Source organism: Pelophylax lessonae (genome assembly GCF_965119305.1).
Source record: "Pelophylax lessonae genome assembly, chromosome: 9".
NCBI classification, from domain to species: Eukaryota; Metazoa; Chordata; class Amphibia; order Anura; family Ranidae; genus Pelophylax; species Pelophylax lessonae.
Window position 1 is genome coordinate 252,190,320 of NC_138776.1, and position 18,238 is coordinate 252,208,557.

At 46.0% G+C, this 18,238-nt stretch overlaps 2 protein-coding genes across 2 annotated transcripts in view; one reads left to right on the forward strand and one right to left on the reverse strand.

Annotated features, from left to right (window-relative positions):
- Positions 1–18,238, forward strand: part of LOC309564368 (uncharacterized protein) — a 770,106-nt gene that overhangs the window by 393,757 nt on the left and 358,111 nt on the right. The gene's annotated exons all lie outside the window — the stretch shown is intronic.
- Positions 15,189–18,238, reverse strand: part of LOC309563386 (uncharacterized protein) — a 148,200-nt gene continuing 145,150 nt past the window's right edge. Inside the window, exon 7 of the mRNA XM_082267780.1 lies at positions 15,189–16,295. Within this exon, the coding sequence (XP_082123906.1) occupies positions 15,280–16,295 (1,016 nt within the window). The 3' untranslated portion in view covers positions 15,189–15,279. The remainder of the gene's footprint in view (positions 16,296–18,238) is intronic.

The window sequence follows — 18,238 nt, forward strand, 5'->3', positions numbered from 1 at the left end:
TTCGTTCACTGACAGACACGGCTTCAAGTCTTCAGACCATTGGTATGGTGAGTAGTGTCCCCCCTCCTTTCCTGCGGAATTGCTGGGGTAGTCGCGGGCCCCTCCTGGGGATGGTTGGTAGCCCCCCCCCCCCTGTGTCCTTCCTTCCCCTTGTGCTTCCCCCTCCTCCTCGGGGGCCTACCATCCCCAGGGGGGGGGCCTGCAAACCACCCCAGCAATTCCGCAGGAAAGGTGGGGGGACACTGCTCACCATACCAATGGTCTGAAGACTTGAAGCTGTGTCTGTCAGTGAAGCTCAGAGAAAAGGATTTTACGGTAAGACAAAAATCCAGTTTTTTGTACTTGCCTTAATCGGTTACGAACCGCCCGCCGCCTTTTTACTGCGGCAGTGCGGTCCTCCTGTGCAAACCGACGTCGGTCTACGTTGGTGGCGTGCCGGCAGGTAGGGGCGAGTGCGTACCGCTGGCGGCGCTCTCACGCCCCCACTCGGCAGCGGGGACTCGAATGCATGGGTCAGGTGGCTCCGATTGCTGCCTGACAACCGCGATCGCTCCCCGCTGAGAGAGAAGAACGGTCGGCTGTTGTAAACACAGCTGACCGTTCTTCTTCCTGGAATGATCACAGAGCACCTGTGATCCTTCTATATAGGATCACAGGTCTCTATGACTTCTCACTGAAATAACCATAAGGCCGTATCAGAAAGGTAGCAGCCCAAGCCTAAAAGAGGGTCCACCATCACCATCCACCGTTGGGCATGACCTACTGGATGGGACCTCTTCCGCTTTGCCCACACAATCACCCACCCACAACCATGTCAGCCCAGTCAGTCCAGTGCGTTCTCCAGCAAACCAGATTGTATTGATTGAAAAGAATGTTTTCTGAATGGTGGAGGTGCCAATTGAGCGACTCTCTGTCTTCGGTGTCCCAGAGGGGAAGCCGGTCTAGCACTGCCGGAACAGGAAAGCGCTTCTTGTATGTGGCAAATACTACTGCAGTCATTTTTTGAATCCTCTGAATATCAAATATTGATAATTTCAGGTAACCAAGCTAGCCCAATGTAAATTAAAAAAACAAAAATTGATAATTCCCATAGCTCAGCATTAAAGCATTACCCCAACACTTCATATTCCTTGAAATGTGTCTGCTGCACCATGTAAATGTATGAGAAAGTACCCTCTTCTCTTTGTATTGCTTCTTTTATGTGAAATCCTTGCTGTTCCTGCCAATCCCTCTGCTTTTCTATGAAAAACTGACCGCACTAAGCAGGAGAATACAGCGTGGTCAATTCTCTAGCTATGCTGGGAACTCCATATGCTCTCCTCCAATGATCAGACTCGTCCTGACGTGCCCTCGCTGCACAGCCATTCACTGGGAGGCTTAGTGTGCTCCTGCTTCTCCTCCCCCCGGTCTTATGCAGCTGAGAACAAAGGGAATGTGACCACTTGAAAAAAAAAGGGAAAAAAGGTATTTAAAATGTTTTTTTTTTTATATCTGTACAAAAATGTTGTGCATTTAATTTCTATTTTAAAGCGGAGTTCCACCCAAAAGTGGAACTTCCGCTTTAGGGAGTCCTGACCCCCCGACATGCCACATTTGGCATGTCATTTTTTGGGGGGGGGAGCAGGTACTTAGTTTTGACATGTACCCGCTCCCACTTCCGCTCGGAGCGCCGCGGCGCCCTGAGCGGAAGTTCTCCTCTCCCCCTCCCTCCCTGCAATCTTCTGGGACACATCAGAGGTCCCAGAAGATTACCGGACAATCACGGCGCGCAGCGCGACTCGCGCATGCGCAGTGGGTACCCGGCTGTGAAGCTGCAAACTGTAACAGCCGGGTGCCCACAGCAGTGATGCCGGCGCCGAGGGAGAGGATCGAGGCTTCCGGCGGCCGCATCACTGGACCGTTGGACAGGTGAGTAAATGGCTGGAACTCCGCTTTAAACTGCATGGGTTGTTTTACAAGGTAATCATTTACAATCCCTTTAATGAACGATAAAGAAACAACAATTTGAACTGCAGTTTTAATTATTTTTTTTTTTAAAGAAACCGAATCGCTGGCTGCAATAAATGATACCGTAATGATGCCTGTAGGTGCAGGCATCGTCCCGGTATTACCACTGAACCCCAAGGATGTATAAGTACATCCATTTTGGGGAAGTGGTTAACCACTTGCCGACCACTCACTGAGCTGGTACTGCGGCAAAGTGGCTCGTTATCATCCAGCAATGTAGACCTACGTCGGTGGATCCCGCCCCCTCTCGGCGGCGCGCACGCGCCACCTGAGGCTCGCTCCCACTGTATTCAGACACAGCAGGAGTCGAGCCAGGGGAGGAGAGGCGGTGATCACCGCCACTTCCCCGATCGTCGGGGATCGAGTGTGGAGATCCGCCCGCTTGTGTAAACAAAGCGGGCGGATCTCCTCTGTGACAGGCAGGGTCAGATTACAGGATTCAGCATAGCTGAACCTGCGATCTGTGTCTGTGTCACACAACCCCCTCCCCCCACACACGTCAGGAAGCATGAGGCATACATTTAACCCCTTGATCACCAATAAAGTTAACCCCTTCCCTGCCAGTGTCATTATTACAGTGACAGTGCATATTTTTAGCACTGATTACTGTAGTAATGTCACTGGTACCCCCAAAAGTGTCAAAAATGTCAGTTAGGGGTCCGATCTGTCCGCCGCAATGTCGCAGTCCTGCAAAAAAAAAAACGCAGATCGCCACCAATACTAGTAAAAAAAAAATAAACAATAAAAATTACATAAATCTTTCCCGTAGTTAGTAAACGCAATAACTTTTGCGCAAACCAATCAAAAAACACTTATTGTGATTTTTTTTACCATAAATATGTAGCAGAAAACAAATTGGCCTGAAATGTTGAGGACATACGGCACTGCGTTACTTTAATTGACAATTGCGTGGTCATGAAATGCTGTACATAGATTCAATTTATGTCATTTTTTAACCACAAATAGAGATTTTTTTTGGTGGCATTTGATCACCACTGGGTTTTTATTTTTTTTTCTATAAACGCAAAAAAAATAAATAAAACAAAACAACAAAAAAAGAAGACCGACAATTTTGAAAAAGAAACAATATTTTTTACTTGCTGCTATAAAACACGTCCAATAAGAAAACATTTTTTAAAAAATCACATTCCTTCATGAATTTAGGCCAATCTGTATTCTGCTACATATTTTTGTTAAAAAAAATCCAAATAAGCGTATATTGATTGGTTTGCTCAAATTTTATAGCGTCTACAAACAATGGTATATATACTGGAATTTTTTTTATACTATTTATAGCGCCGATTAGCGGCTTATAGCGGGACTACAATATTGCGACAGACAATCTGACACTGACACTTTGTGGGAACCAGTGACACTAATACAGTGATCAGTGCTAAGAATACACACTGTCACTGTACTAATGACACTGGCTGGGAAGGGGTTATATGGCACTGCGTTATTTTAACTGACAACTGCGCGGTCGTGCGACGCTGTACCCAAATAAAATTGATGTCCTTTTTTTCCCAACAATAGAGTTTTCTTTTGGTGGTATTTGATCACCTCTGCGATTTTTATTTTTTGCGCTATAAACAAGAAAAGAAAATTCTGGGAAAAAAAAAAAAAAAAAAAATTATTTTACTTTCTGCTATATAACATTTCCAATACAAAAAATAAACTCAAAATAAAATTTTGTCATCCTTTTAGGCCAATTTGTATTCTGATACATATTTTTGGTAAAAAAAAATCCCAATAAGTGTATATTGATTGGTTTGCGCAAACGTTTTTGCGTCTACAAAATAGTAATGGCGGCAATCAGCGATTTTTAGCGGGACTGTGGACCGATATCTAACTGACATTTTTGACACTTTTGGGGGGACTAGTGACATTACTACAGTAATCAGTGCTAAAAATATGCACTGTTACTATACTAATGACACTGGCAGGGAAGGGGTTAACACCAGGGGCGATCAAAGGGTTAAATGTGTCCCTAGGGCAGTGGTGGCGAACCTTGGCACTCCAGATGTTTTGGAACTACATTTCCCATGATGCTTGTGCACAATGTAGTTGACCATCATGGGAAATGTAGTTCCAAAACATCTGGGGTGCCAAGGTTCACCATCACTGCCCTAGGGGGTGCTTTCTAACTGTGCGGAGGATGGGCTTGCTGTATGAACACAGAGACCTTTGTTACTAAATAAGAGGAACACAGGATCCCTGTGTTCATAATTGACAGAACAGTGGTCTGCTATGGTTACAATGGCAGACTGCCGTTCTGTCTCCACGGGGAGCAATCGCGGGGGCCCAGCTGACATCGCGGCTGCCGGACCCGCTGATTGGCTCCCCCTGTAGGCAATGATCTCCCCCAGTAGCAGTCCCGCGAAATGACGTACAGGTACCTCATTTCGCGGGACAGAGTTGACCTGCCGCCGTAAAGCTATGGCGGCTGGTCGCAAGTGGTTAATAAATGACTGTATGGCTTAAATAGGAATTGTACATGTGATTATATTTATTTTCTTAACAATGTGGAGTTCTCCCTTAATCTTACTGAGATTTATTTCTGCAACAAATCCTCTGCAGCCGTATACCTCTATGTCTGTATGCTCTGAGCAGGTTATAGCTGGAGGGGTGCAATGTCTCCCTACTGATACTGTTCCTGGATTGGCAGCCCTTCTGCGGGTCTCCTTAACCACTTGCCGAGCCCACAGTATATTTACTGTGGTAGTCAGCCCCTCCTGGGCAAAGTGACGTAGTTGACCGCTCCCGTAGACGTCCAATGACGAAACGCGTAGGGCGGAACCTAACGTCAACGTCACTTCCGGTCCGCAGCTCGCCGAGTTTGGAACGCGTAAACTTCTCCGGCGCTGTCTGCACCTGTCTGACACGATCTGCTGCATCCTTTGCTTAAGCGTGAGTGACTACTAACCTTTTGTAATCTCTACACTATATGCCCTTTTCTCTCTTGCACTCAGATGGGATCCATCGGTCCGTAAGGACAGATTGGGGACAGGTCTGAGAGTTTTTTTATACCCTATACGATCTTATGAGCATTATCTTGCTACAGGGTAAGTGCGACCTCCTGTGGTCATATTGGACCTCCCGCTGGAGAGGGAGAAAGGCAGGTGGCTGATGTAAACAAAGCCGTCTGTCATTCTCCCTGATGTAACTGCAGAGATCATACGATCCTGCTATGTAGGATCGTATGTCTCTGTGGTTACATCAAAAGCCACGCCCCCCCCACAGTTAGAAACACACCCCTAGGGACACACTTAACCCCTTGATCACTAATAAAATTAACCCCTTCCCTGCCAGTATCATTTTTACAGTAACAGTGCATATGTATAGCACTGATTACTGTAGAAATGTCACTGGTAACCCCAAAAGTGTCAAAAATGTCAGTCAAGGGTCCGATCTGTCCGCCGCAATGTCGCAGTCCCGCAAAAAAAAATCGCAGATCGCCGCCGTTACTCGTTAAAAAAAAAAAACAATAAAAATGACATAAATCTTTCCCTTAGTTAGTAAACACAATAACTTTTGCGCAAACCAATCAAAATACTTATTGGGATTTTTTTTTAAGAAAAAATATGTAGCAGAAAACGAATTGGCCTAAAATGTTAAAAAATTTTGATTTTTACATTTTTTTGGGGGGAATTTCATATAAAAAAAATGTGAAAAATATTGTTATTTTTTCAAAATTGTCGCTCTTTTTTTGTTTATAGCGCAAAAAGTAAAAATCGCACAGGTGATCAAATACCACCAAAAGAAAGCTCTGTTTGTGGAAAAAAAGGACGTCAATTTCATTTGGGTACAGCATTGCACGACCGCGCAATTGTCCGTTAAAGTCACGCAGTGCCGAATTGCAAAAAAGGGTCTGGTCTTTGAGCAGCCAAATCCTCCGGGGGTTAAGTGGTTAAGCGTCTCCAGATCTACATGTATTATGCACACCGAAAACTGGGCCTTTGCTGCTCATGCCTTAAACCAGGGGTGTCAAACTCCACTTCCATCGCGGGCCGCATCAGCATTATGGTTTCCCTCAAAGGGCCGGTTATATCTGTAAGATTAAAAAAGCAAAAAATTTGGGGGGAGCATATGTATGTCCAGAGCACCCCAAGCCCCCTTACATCACAATGTACCCCCTTACCAGAGGGTGGATCTGGGAAGAAGTGCAGGGTCTGGAGGAGAACCAGAGAAGGGCTGGAGTTAGCTTCCAGAGTCTGCTGAATGCTGAGACCAGGGGAGGCAGAGACAAGGTGGTGTTGCGGCTGCCTCCTGCAGGATCTGTAGGAGGAGTTCTGCCCTCCTGTCTGATGCGGACTGCTGAGGAAGAGGGGGGCAAAGACGAGCCTTTCTGCAGCTGCACAGAGTACTGCAGGATCTGGCAAAGGAGTTCTGTCCTCTCTGCTGCCGACTACAGAGAAAAGGTGGGGGCAGAGACAAGGGGGCTGCCACAGCTGCATGAGGGGTGCGAGGGCCACATGAAATTACCTGGGGGACCGCATTCGGCCCGCGGGCCTTGTGTTTGACACCTGTGCCTTAAACCATGTCTGTTACAACTCTACTCTGACAATGTCAAGCTTCTCCTTGCAGGACCAGTCAATTGGCCAATTTAGCTCTCTTCAAACAATTCCTGCAAGAAATATGCAGCTGAGGAAGATCTTTGAGCGGGTTTTTTTGTACCTCCTTTCGTAGGCTGCTAGAATGCCTAAAATGGCCTAAAAGGTACCTGCAACGCAATTAGCACTTCCGAAGGAGTGGATTGTCTATTTTCCTATGATATTTAAGCTAGAAGATCATTCTTCAAGAGAGATGCAGATTGAAGAGAAGGACAGAGCAGTAGAATGTCTTAGTGGTCAGCACTTTGCAGTATTGGGTTGCTCGAGTTCAAACCCCAACCAGGACACTTCTACCTGCACTGCAGGATGTCAGATAAAGGTACTTATGGGGAAGAGGTTTTCCTGAGTGTTCTCTGAGGGATTACCATGGTAACCGGGCAGTGTGCTGTAAGGGGTAACCATGGTAACTGGGCTGTGTGCTGTGAGGTGTAACCATGGTAACCAAGCAGTGTGCTGTGAGGTGTAACCATGGTTACTGGGGGTGTGTGCTGTGATGGATCACCATGGTAACCGGGCTGTGTGTTGTGAGGGGTAACCATGGTAACCTGGGCAGTGTGTTGTGAGGTATCACCGTGGTAACCAGGCAGTGTGCTGTGAGGTGTCACCATGGTAACTTGGGCAGTGTGCTGTGAGGGGTAACTATGGTAACCAGGCAGTGTGCTGTGAGGAGTCACCATGGTAACTTGGGCAGTGTGCTGTGAGGGGTAACTATGGTAACCAGGCAGTGTGCTGTGAGGAGTCACCATGGTAACTTGGGCAGTGTGCTGTAAGGGGTCACTATGGTAACCAGGCAGTGTGCTGTGAGGTGTCACCATGGTTACTGGGCAGTGTGCTGTGAAGGATCACCATGGTAACCGGGCAGTGTACTGTGAGGGGTCACCATGGTAACTGGGCAGTGTGCTGTGAGTGGTCACTGGGCAGTGTGCTGTGAGGGGTCACTATGGTAACCGGGCAGTGTGCTGTGAGGGGTACCCATGGGAACCGGGCAATGTGCTATGAGGGGTAACCATGGTAACTGGGCAGTGTGCTGTGAGGGATCACCATGGTAACTGGGCAGTGTGCTGTGAGTGGTAACAATGGTAAACGGGCAGGGTGCTGTAAGGGGTACCCATGGTAACCGGGCAGTGTGCTGTGAGGTGTAACCATGGTAACCGGGCAGTGTGCTGTGAGGGGTCACCATGGTAACTGGGCAGTGTGCTGTGAGTGGTCACCGTGGTAACTGGGCAGTGTGCCGTGAGGGGTAACCATGGTAACCAGGCAGGGTGCCAAGAGGGGTAACCATGGTAACCAGGCAGGGTGCTGTGAGGGGTACCCATGGTAACCGGGCAGTCTGCTGTGAGGAGTAACCATGGTGACCAGGGAGTGTGCTTTGAGGTATCACCATGGTTACTGGGCAATGTGCTGTGAAGGATCACCATGGTAACTGGGCAGTGTGCTGTGAGGGGGGTCACCATGGTTACTGGGCAATGTGCTGTGAAGGATCACCATGGTAACCGGGCAGTGTGCTGTGAGGGGTCACCATGGTAACTGGGCAGTGTGCTGTGAGGGGTCACTATGGTAACCGGGCAGTGTGCTGTGAGGGGTACCCATGGGAACCGGGTAATGTGCTGTGAGGGGTAACCATGGTAACTGGGCAGTGTGCTGTGAGGTGTAACCATGGTAACCGGGCAGTGTGCTGTGAGGGGTAACCATGGTGACCAGGGAGAGTGGCTTGAGGTGTAACCATGGTAACCGGGCAGTGTGCCTTGGGGGGTAACCATGGTAACCGGGAAGGGTGCTGTAAGGGGTACCCATGGTAACCTGGCAGTGTGCTGTGAAGTGTAACCATGGTAACCGGGCAGTGTGCTGTTAGGGGTAGCCATGGTAACCGGCCAGTGTGCTGTGAGTGGTAACCATGGTAACCGGCCAGTGTACTGTGAGATGTCACCATGGTAACTGAGCAGTGTGCTGTGAGGGGTCACCATGGTACCTGGGCAGTGTGCTGTGAGTGGTCACCGTGGTAACTGGGCAGTGTGCCGTGAGGGGTAACCATGGTAACCAGGCAGGGTGCTGTGAGGGGTACCCATGGTAACCGGGCAGTCTGCTGTGAGGTGTCACCATGGTTACTGGGCAGTGTGCTGTGAAGGATCACCATGGTAACCGGGCAGTGTGCTGTGAGAGTTACCATTTACTATACAGTAGTTTGGGTCCAGCTCTTCTGGTGAGCGCATATTAATATTTTCCTGTTGGTGTCGGGATCCGGCGTTTACTGTGATCACACACATCACTCTGGATTTTATTTCACCTTTTGTACTTGGGACTCATTTTTTGTATTTTTCTGCATTATTTGTTCATTTGAGTGATTTATTCACAATTTTATCCCTGTGTTCTCAGCGCTGCACATTTTCTATTATTTGTATTTTGTCAGTTGAGTGTGCTAGTTGCTAGTTTTTCTTGTTCGCGCAGTATACTACACTTTTTCTTTTTTACAGTTTACCAGCACATGCCGGAAATGTAATCGTTTTTTGAAACTGTTAAATTGATGGGTTTAGTTCTGCTTTAAAGAGAAACTCCAGGCTCCGTCAGAAAAAAATTAAAGTCAGCAAATACCATAGCTGCTGACTTTTAATATAAGGACACTTATCTGTCCAGGGATTCAGCGGTGTCTTCACCTGAGCCCGCTCTCAGGTGAGTAAGGGAAACCCGCAGCTTCACAGCTGTTTCTCTATTGCGCATGCATGAAGCGCGCTGTGCTTTGTGAATGGCCCAGCAAGCGGGGCAAGGAGGAGAGGGGCCGAACTTCCGGAGGATGACTTCACTGTGGCTAAGTCATTTGGAAGTGGGATCGGGTACCTGTCAAAACCAGGTAACTGCCCCCCCCCCCCCCCGAAAGGTTCCAAATGTGGCAGCAGAGGGGGGAGGAGGCAAATAAGCGGAGCTTGCCCTTTTGAATAGAGCTCCGCTTTAAGTAGTTCAGCTAAAGACAGCTGGGCAGGGCTGACACCACTCAGTCAACAAAAAGAGTGTGTTTTGTCAGAACACAATAGTACTTGGGAGCTGAGTGCAGACAGATATTTGTACTTACAGGATCTTTAAAGCGTTAGTATACTCAAAGGAAAAAAAAAAAAACCCTGCAAGAAAAAGGCATAATGAGCTAGTATGCATCTCATACTAGCTCATTATGAAACACTTACCTTAGAACGAAGCCCCGACACGGACCCCCGGACACCGCTGTGGGAGCGGACATGATCCCTCGGCGTCTCTTCCGGGTTCGGCGGCTCCGGCGCTGTGATTGGCCGGAGCCGCGATGACGACAACTTTCCGGCAAGGAACTCTGAAGGTCCGCCGGACCTTCAGAGCGCATGCGCCGCGCGCGTCAGCGGCAGCATGCAGTGCAAATATCTCCTAAACCGTGCAGGTTTAGGAGATATTAATTGTACCTACAGGTAAGTCTTATACCTGTAGTTAAAAATCACAAAAAGCGGTATACTACCGCTTTAAAGGGGTAAAATGTGGGGAAATGCACGCGTATTGCAGAGATGTACTGCTTTTTCTTTATTTTGCCCCAACATACACTTTATACTAAACAATATATTATTTTTTTTATGCCTCAAGAGCATTTTTTAGGTTGTGTTAAATGTTCTAAAATCCTTGCTAGTGTATATTTATATATGTACGTGTAGGGGCAGCCATATTTGCTCAACACACAAGCAGCCTCTGCTTTCTTCTAAGTCTATTGTACACTGCTCCAAAAAATGAAAGGAACACTTTTTAATCAGAGTAAAGCATCAAGTCAAGTAAACTCCTGGGATATTGATCTGGTCAGTTAAGTAGCAGAGGAGGTTGGTAATCAGTTTCAGCTGCTTTGGTGTTAATAAAATTAACAGGTACACTGGATGGGCACGAATGAGACAACCTCCAAAACAGCAATGGTTTTACAGGTGGAGGCCAATGACATTTTTTTCCCTACTCATCTTTTCTGACTGTTTTTGACTAGTTTTGCATTTGGCTAGGGTCAGTGTCACTACTGGCAGCATGAGGAGATACCTGGACCCTATAGAGGTTGCACAGGAATCCAACTCTTCCAGGATGGCACATCAATCAGGTTTTCTGTTCCTGCCAGCACAGTCTCAAGAGCATGGAGGAGAATCCAAGAGACAGGCAGTTACTGTAGGAGAGATGGACAGGGCTGTAGAAGGTCCTTAACCCATCAGCAGGACCGGTATCTGCTCCTTTGTGCAGGATGAGGACTGCCAGAGCCCTACAAATGACCTCCAGCAGGACACTGGTGTGAATGTCTCTGACCAAACAATCAGAAACAGACTTCATGAGGGTGGCCTGAGGGCCCGACGTCCTCTAGTGGGCCCTGTGCTCACTGCCCGGCACTGTGGAGCTCGATTGGCATTTTCCTTTGAACACCAGAATTAGTAGGTCCGCTACTGGCGCCCTGTGCTTTTCACAGATGAGAGCAGGTTCACCCTGAGCACATGTGACAGACAAGAAAGGGTCTGGAGAAGCTGTGGAGAACATTATGCTGCCTGTAACATCGTTCAGCATGACCGGTTTGGTGGTGGGTCACTGATAGTCTGGGGAGGCAAATCCATGGAGGGACGCACAGACCTCTACAGGCTAGACAATGGCACCCTGACTATCATTAAGTATCGGGATAAAATCTTTGGACCCATTGTCAGACCCTACACTGGTGCAGTGGGTCCTGGGTTCCTCCTGGTGCACGACAATGCCCGGCCTCAAGAGTATGCAGCCAGTTCCTGGAGGAAATTCAATAGAACACCTCTAGGACATTATGTTTTGGTCCATTCAACGCCACCAGGTTGCACCTCAGTCTGTTCAGGAGCTCAGTGATGCCCTGATCCAGATCTACCCCAGGACACCATCCGTCGTCTCATCAGGGGCATGCCCCAATGTTGTCAGGCATGCATACAAGCACGTGGGGGACATACAAATTACTGGGGGCAATTTTGAGTTGCTGCAATGAAATTTCACCAAAAAGGACAAGCCTGCTGCATCATTTTTTCACTTTTATTTTCGGGGTGTCTTTGAATTCAGCCCTCTGTAGGGTGATAATTTTCATTTCCATCAAACTATGTGGCATTCTTTCATTCCTAACTCATTACCCAGTCCATACCAGTATAGATCCTAACACATTACCCAGTCCATACCAGTATAGATCCTAACACATTACCCAGTCCATACCAGTATAGATCCTAACTCATTACCCAGTCCATACCAGTATAGATCCTAACACATTACCCAGTCCATACCAGTATAGATCCTAACACATTACCCAGTCCATACCAGTATAGATCCTAACTCATTACCCAGTCCATACCAGTATAGATCCTAACACATTACCCAGTCCATACCAGTATAGATCCTAACACATTACCCAGTCCATACCAGTATAGATCCTAACTCATTACCCAGTCCATACCAGTATAGATCCTAACACATTACCCAGTCCATACCAGTATAGATCCTAACACATTACCCAGTCCATACCATTATAGATCCTAACACATTACCCAGTCCATACCAGTATAGATCCTAACACATTACCCAGTCCATACCAGTATAGATCCTAACACATTACCCAGTCCATACCAGTATAGATCCTAACACATTACCCAGTCCATACCAGTATAGATCCTAACTCATTACCCAGTCCATACCAGTATAGATCCTAACACATTACCCAGTCCATACCAGTATAGATCCTAACTCATTACCCAGTCCATACCAGTATAGATCCTAACTCATTACCCAGTCCATACCAGCATAGATCCTAACACATTACCCAGTCCATACCAGTATAGATCCTAACACATTACCCAGTCCATACCAGTATAGATTCTAACTCATTACCCAGTCCATACCAGTATAGATCCTAACTCATTACCCAGTCCATACCAGCATAGATCCTAACACATTACCCAGTCCATACCAGTATAGATCCTAACACATTACCCAGTCCATACCAGTATAGATATCCAGCATGAGATTTTTCCCCCATTGAGATCTGATGTGTTTTCAAAGTGTTCCTTTAATTTTTTTGAGCAGTGTATATGTTGGTCCCTGCGAATAATGCACTCCCTGCATGGCTGATAATGTGTCTCAACAGTTGATAAAGTGACATTACAAGTCTGCACAGTGTAAATTCCTGACTTGTAACAATATACAGCAACAGTATAATCTTTCCAAAAATTTCACTATTTTTTTTATTAAAGAAAAAAAAAAAAAAAACATAAGCTTTAATCAAGTAACTGCAGCAAACTGTCCTTGGTTTGCTGCAGCTAACCGGATTTTTTATTCAGTCGTCCCTCCTCCCGTGTTCATGCAGATCATACACTATAACTCTGTCACAAGGTAAGAGACTGAATGAGGGGAGGGTCTGTGTCAGATAATTGTGTAATTGTGAACACAACCAAAAACTGCATAAGCACCCGGTTTTGCATGATTGCTATCTCTGAGCTGGCATCTCAGTCCAAGAAGTAGAAGCTGAATCTGTTTAATGCTGGAACAAAGATGGTGTCACAGATACTTAACAAGCATGCATGTAACATGTAAAAATATATCTAATGTCCACTTTAAGCAGGGAGCATAAGTGATTGTATGGCTAATATACCAATCTTCACATAAAATGAAAATATTGAAGCGAGAATGTGAAACGTCACGCCAAAATTTGCTTAAAGGCAGCGGTCTCCAAACTGCGGCTCTTTGCTTTCTTTTATCTGGCCATTGGGGTACGATTTTATCCACTGACACCAACAATGGGGCATAATTCCTTCCATTGATACCAATGATGGGCCACTATTCCTCCCACTGACACCAACAATGGGGCATAATTCCTTCCATTGATACCAATGATGGGCCACTATTCCTCCCACTGACACCAACAATGGCTCATAATTCCTTCCATTGATACCAATGATGGGCCACTATTCCTCCCACTGACACCAACAATGGCTCATAATTCCTTCCATTGATACCAATGATGGGGCCTTATTCCTCCCACTGACACCAACAATGGCTCATAATTCCTTCCATTGATACCAATGATGGGCCACTATTCCTCCCACTGACACCAACAATGGCTCATAATTCCTTCCATTGATACCAATGATGGGGCCTTATTCCTCCCACTGACACCAACAATGGCTCATAATTCCTTCCATTGATACCAATGATGGGCCACTATTCCTCCCACTGACACCAACAATGGGGCATAATTCCTTCCATTGATACCAACAATGGGGCCTTATTCCTCCCACTGACACCAACAATGGCTCATAATTCCTTCCATTGATACTAATGATGGGCCACTATTCCTCCCACTGACACCAACAGTGGGGCAGAATATCTCCCACTGACACCAACGATGGGCAACTACTCCTCCCACTGACACCAAGGTAAAGGCACAGTTTCTCCCATTGTCACCAACAATAGGGCAATTTTTTTTCCATTGACATCAACAATGGGGCACTATTAGGGATGCACCAATATACTGTATAGGCCACCAAAAATTACCGGCCGAAAATAGGGTTATTGGCGTTTTGCTGATAGAAAAAAAAAAAAGTGCCGATAATGGCATGCGGCATCCCATTGACTTCAAACGCCAGCCACATTAATTAAATAAAAAAACTATCTGTTTTGGTTTCCGGCCAAGTGTATCCTGAATTTTCAGGTGTGGCACCACGGTGCACCACTAGGAACTATTCCTTCCACTGACACCAGCGATGGGGCTCTTAGTCCTCCCACTAACACTAAAGATAGGGCATGGTTTACTCTCACAGGCCCTAGTCAAGCCCCCCTAAAGCCTAAAAAAACATTTACCTGGCCCTTTGTTTAGAAAGTTTGGAGACCCCTGCTTAAAGGTGAACACTTCAATGATAACTCATAAGTCACATAATAATATGTGCTCACTAAAAACACACTGGGGAAGACTTACTAAAACTGGAGAGTGCCAGATGTGGTGCAACTCTGCATAGAAACCAATCAGCTTCCAGGTTTTATTGTCAGAGCTTAATTGAACAAGCTGAAGTTAGAAGCTGATTGGCTACCATGCACAGCTGCACCAGATTCTGAGTGCTCCAGTTTTAGTAACCCCCCCCCCCCTCACTATGCTTTGCGTTTAAATCAGTAATCTCCCAACTGTGGTCTTTAGCTTTCTTTTATCCGGCCCTTAGGGCGCTATTTGATTAATTGACACCAACAAGGGGCACAATTCCTCCCAATGACACGAACAAAGGGGCACAATTGCTACTACTGACACCAAGGAGGGGGCATGGTTTTTCCCAATGACACCAACAATGGGGCAAGGTTCCTCCCAATCACACCAATGATGTGCTACAGTTCCTCCCAATGATACCAATGATGGGGCACAATTGCTACCAAGAACACCAACAATGGAGCAGAGTTCCTCCCAATGATACCAACAACGGGGCCCAATGACACTAATGATGGGCACAATTCCTACCAAAGACACAAATGATGTGGCACAATTTCTCCCATTGTTTATTCCAACTAATGCTGGAACATTTTCTACTCCCGATGACCATGGGGTGGTCCCCCCTAAAGTGTGAAGGACAGTAAACTGGACCTTTGTTTGGATAGTTTGGAGACCCCTGCTTAAAAGCATGAGATCAATAAACCGTGTAGTATAGTCCTAGGACTTCGCCCCTCTATGAGTTTTTTCGTGGCTGATAAGATAGGATTTTCTAGAAAAACATTTCCCACATTCGGAACACGTATACGGCTTCTCCCCCGTGTGAACCTTTTCATGTGTAATAAGATTTGATTTCTGAGTAAACCGTTTCCCGCATACAGCACAAGAAAATGGCTTCTCCCCTGAATGAGTCCTCTGGTGTCTGGCTAGAGTCGACCTGTCGGCAAAACATCTCCCGCATTCAGTGCAGGAAAATGGTTTCTCCCCCGTGTGAGTTCTCTCGTGGGAAATAAGATACCGTCTCTGGTGGAAACTCTTCCCGCATGCCGAGCACGAATACGGCTTCACCCCAGCATGACAACTCTGATGGGCGTTCAGATTTGACCGTTCAGCAAAACATTTCCCACATTCAGCACAGAAGAACGGCTTCATCCCTGTGTGAGTTCTTTCGTGCGATCGAAGCCGAACTCGCTGGATAAAACATTTCCCGCATTCCGAACAGGAGTAAGGTTTCACCCCGGTGTGAGTTCTCTGGTGTATAAAAAGTCTGGCCCTCTGAGGGAAACATTTCCCACATTCCGCACAGGAAAACTGATTGTCCCCCGTGTGAGAATTCAGATGTGAAATAAGATTTCTTTTCCGGGTAAAGCATTTTCCACATTCGCGACATGAATATGGCTTCCCCCCTTGGTGATCTCTCTGGTGTAAAGTGAGGTCCTCTCCCTGGGTAAAACATTCCCCACCCTGAGAACACAGGAAGGTTGTACCATCTCTATGAAATGTGGCAGGAGGGGAGTGACTAGGAATATCCCACCCATGTGTAGAGGAATTAGAAGGATCTACACTGGAATATACTGGATGGAGATTTGGGGTAGTAATGGGACTTTCTTCAAAAGATTCAGATGTGATATCATCATCATCTTCTGAGGAACCATATTTGATGTCATCATCTTCTGGTAAACCATCTGCAAAGATAACAGGATGTTTCTCCCAGTTACTGCTGTTGTGTTGTCCATCTGAAAGAAGAATTTAAAAAGGATAAAAGTGAATTTTGAGATAATATATCTTGAATTATTATTGTAGCGGAGTTCCAGCCATTTCACTCACCTGTCCAACGGTCCAGCGATGCGGCCGCCCGGAGCCTCGATCCCCTCCCTCGGCGCCGGCATCACTGCTGTGGGCACCCGGCTGTGACAGTTTGCGGCTTCACAGCCGGGTACCCACTGCGCATGCGAGAGTCGCGCTGCGCGTCTTGATTGGCCGGCAATCTTCTGGGACCTCTGACATGTCCCAGAAGATTGCAGGGAGGGAGGGGGAGAGGAGAAATTTCGCTCAGGGCGCCGCGGCGCTCCGAGCGGAAGTGGGAGCGGGTACCTGTCAAAACTAGGTACCCGCTCCCCCCCCCCCCCAAAAAAATGACATGCCAAATGTGGCATGTCAGGGGGTTAGAATACCTAAAGCGGAAGTTCCACTTTTGGGTGGAACTCCGCTTTAACTGCTACAACACCAGGCCTATTCTGATACTTCTCACATATATGTAAAAACCCCCAATCATATACTTTTTGTTTAACAGAGACCCTAGAGAATAAAATGGTGGGTGTTGCAATTTTTAATGTCATGCCAAACACCAATTATTTTGAAAAGATAGAAACTTTAATGAATTTTGCACAAAAACACAATATAATACCCAGTTTTATTTGTAAAATATAAAAGATGATGTTACGCTGAGTAAATAGATACAAAAAATGTCACATTTTAAAACTGCTCACACCTGTGGAACAGCGATAAACTACAGTACATTCATTTATTCACAGGCGACGCTTTAAATGCCTTTACAGGCTACCACTTTAGATTTACACAGCCAGTCAGATGCTAGAATTATTGTTCTCAATCTGACATTCGCAGTGATTCCTCGCATGTGTGGTGCAATCGCTGTTTGTGTGTGCGGGGTGAGCACACGGTGGCGGTGGCGGCGCTTTAACATTTTTTCTTTATTTTACGTCATTTTTTTACATTTTTACTCTGGCTCTAATTTCTTTTTGAACAACTTTATTGCCATAACAAAGGATGAACAAAATTCCTTGTGAAGGCATGGGCAGTGACACCTCATGTGTGGCACAATTGCCATTTACGTCTGCATGTGGGACCGACGTGTGTGTTTGCCTTTGCATGTGAGCACTCGAGGACGGAGAAATTTCTTCATTTTTTTATTTTATGTCATTTTTACTCTGGACCTTTTAAATGATTATTTTTTCGATCAAATTTAGGGTGAACAAAATCCCTTGTGACAGCATGGAAAGTGACAGTGACGCCCAACGTGTGGTGCGATCGCTGTTTACGTCTGCCTGTGGGACCGACGCATGTGTTCGCCTTTGCACGTGAGGACGAGGGTGCTTTATTTTTTATTTTATGTAATCTTTACTCTCTGTTTTTTTTTTTAGCAACTTTATTGCTATCACAAAGTATGAACAACATCACATTTTGATAGCCTGGGCAGTGACAGATACTCTTTATTTGGACATTTGGGTTCTATTATTATATTAGACCTCAGATGTCTCCTCTGCCCTTAACCACTTAAGCCCCGGAGGATTCGGCTGCTCAAAGACCAGGGCCTATTTTGCGATTTGGCACTGCGTGACTTTACCGGACAATTGCAAGGACGTGCGACGCTGTACCTAAACGAAATTGACGTCCTTTTTTTCCCACAAACAGAGCTTTCTTTTGGTGGTATTTGATCACCTGTGCGATTTTTATTTTTTGAGCTATAAACTAAAAAAGAGCGACAATTTTGAAAAAAATTATATTTTTCACATTTTTTTATATGAAATTCCCCCCCAAAAAAATTTAAAAATCAAAATTTTTTAACATTTTGCCAATTTATTTTCTGCTACCTATTTTTGGTAAAAAAATAAAAATCGCAATAAGCGTATTTTGATTGGTTTGCGCAAAATTTATTGCG